We start from the raw sequence: 1483 nt of genomic DNA on the forward strand, positions 1-1483 counted from the left end.
GCACCCACCACCCGGCCCTGCACCCGCCTCGCTCCCGCCGCCAGCCCCAGAGCTCGGCCAGGGTGGGGTACACGTTTGGGGCACCTTCCTCGCCCCGTCCCCACCCACTGGTCTGTCCCTTGTCAAGGCAACCTGCGAAGACGCTGTGGTATGACCGCCCGCGGTACGTGTACCTGGAGTTCTGTGTGGAGGACAGCACAGATGTTAAGGTCGTCATTGAGGACCAGCGGCTGGTGTTCAGGTGAGGAGCCACTGCCCTGCCAGCCAGGGACACAGCCCTGAGCTGGGGGTGGTGTGGGGGACAGGCCACGTGTGGCCTCAGCCCTCTCCTAAGCCAGGCTGTTACCGTGTTTTGGCAGCTGCAAAAATGCAGATGGCGTGGAGTTCTACAATGAGATCGACCTGTATGCAAGGGTCAACTCCAAGGTGAGGTTTCCCCATGGCAAACTGTTCTCTGACAGCCCGCACCAGGCTCAGAGTTAAACCGAACCTGTGCAGTTCTGTGCAACACCACTTAGTGTTGAATCCCTGAGAGGGGTGAGTGCAAATCTGGGAGCCCTGACGCTGGGCCTGGCATTCACAGTGCTGCCTTGGACCAGAAACAACCTGTCTCTGTGGTTCTGCATCGCCACAGCCTGAATGTGGCTGAGCTTTAATCTTGTGCATGTCTGCAGTGGATTACAGAGAGGAGTCCAGCAGACACTGAGGTGAGGCACCCCTCATCTCTTGGCAGGACTCACAGGACAAGCGTTCCGACCGCTCCATCACGTGTTTTATGAGGAAGTGGAAGGAGAAGGTGGCCTGGCCCCGCCTCACCAAGGAGAACATCAAGGTGTGTGTGGTGCCTGGCTGCCAGGACCAGCCTCAGGACATGTGCTGTCCCTACACAGCAACTCACGGTTCCCAGGGACCAACCTGCCCCTGGGACAGACGCCAAGGGTCCCATGTAGGGACCCCACCACAGAGCTTCCAAAGAGCCCAACCTCATGGTCACCACCATGGACCTCTGCATGTGGCTCCCTTTTCCCTCAACACAGGCAGGGTCAGGACCAGCACCTGCAGCTGAGGGAATGTGCTCCCTTCCCCAGTCCCCTCGCCTGTGGGCAGGATCAGCCTGTGCCCACCCCACAGTGCAATCCCTGGGCTCCAAGGACAGAGCTGTGCTGCTCCCTCCCTCAGGGGATGCTCTCTCTACCCACAGCCAGCCTGGCTCTCCGTGGACTTTGACAACTGGCGGGACTGGGAAGGGGACGAGGAGGTGGAGAGGGCCATGGTGGAGCAGTACGCAGAGGTGAGCCGGGCCACAGGCTCCAGCGTCCTGGGGCACGCGCGGGGCGGGTGCTCGGGCTGGCGTGTCCAGGCGTTCAGAGTTCCCACAGCCCTTCGTTTTCCATCCAGCTCCTGGAGAAGGTGACGGACAAAGGTCCCCCTCCGGCCATGGACGACCTCGATGTAAGTACGGCCCGCGAGCGGCTTCCCGCAG

General features: G+C 61.4%; 1 protein-coding gene across 1 annotated transcript; it reads left to right on the forward strand.

Annotated features, from left to right (window-relative positions):
* Nucleotides 1-44: 44 nt before the first annotated feature.
* PTGES3L (prostaglandin E synthase 3 (cytosolic)-like) lies at nt 45-1452 on the forward strand (the record flags this gene model as incomplete). The annotated part of the gene is made up of 5 exons (XM_008940294.1): nt 45-241; nt 360-426; nt 734-832; nt 1202-1291; nt 1399-1452. Coding segments are annotated over 5 exons (507 nt in total), but the record flags the coding sequence as incomplete, so codon positions are not given.
* Nucleotides 1453-1483: the final 31 nt, after the last annotated feature.

The sequence above is a fragment of the Merops nubicus genome, unplaced genomic scaffold, assembly GCF_000691845.1.
Source record: "Merops nubicus isolate BGI_N331 unplaced genomic scaffold, ASM69184v1 Scaffold51495, whole genome shotgun sequence".
NCBI classification, from domain to species: Eukaryota; Metazoa; Chordata; class Aves; order Coraciiformes; family Meropidae; genus Merops; species Merops nubicus.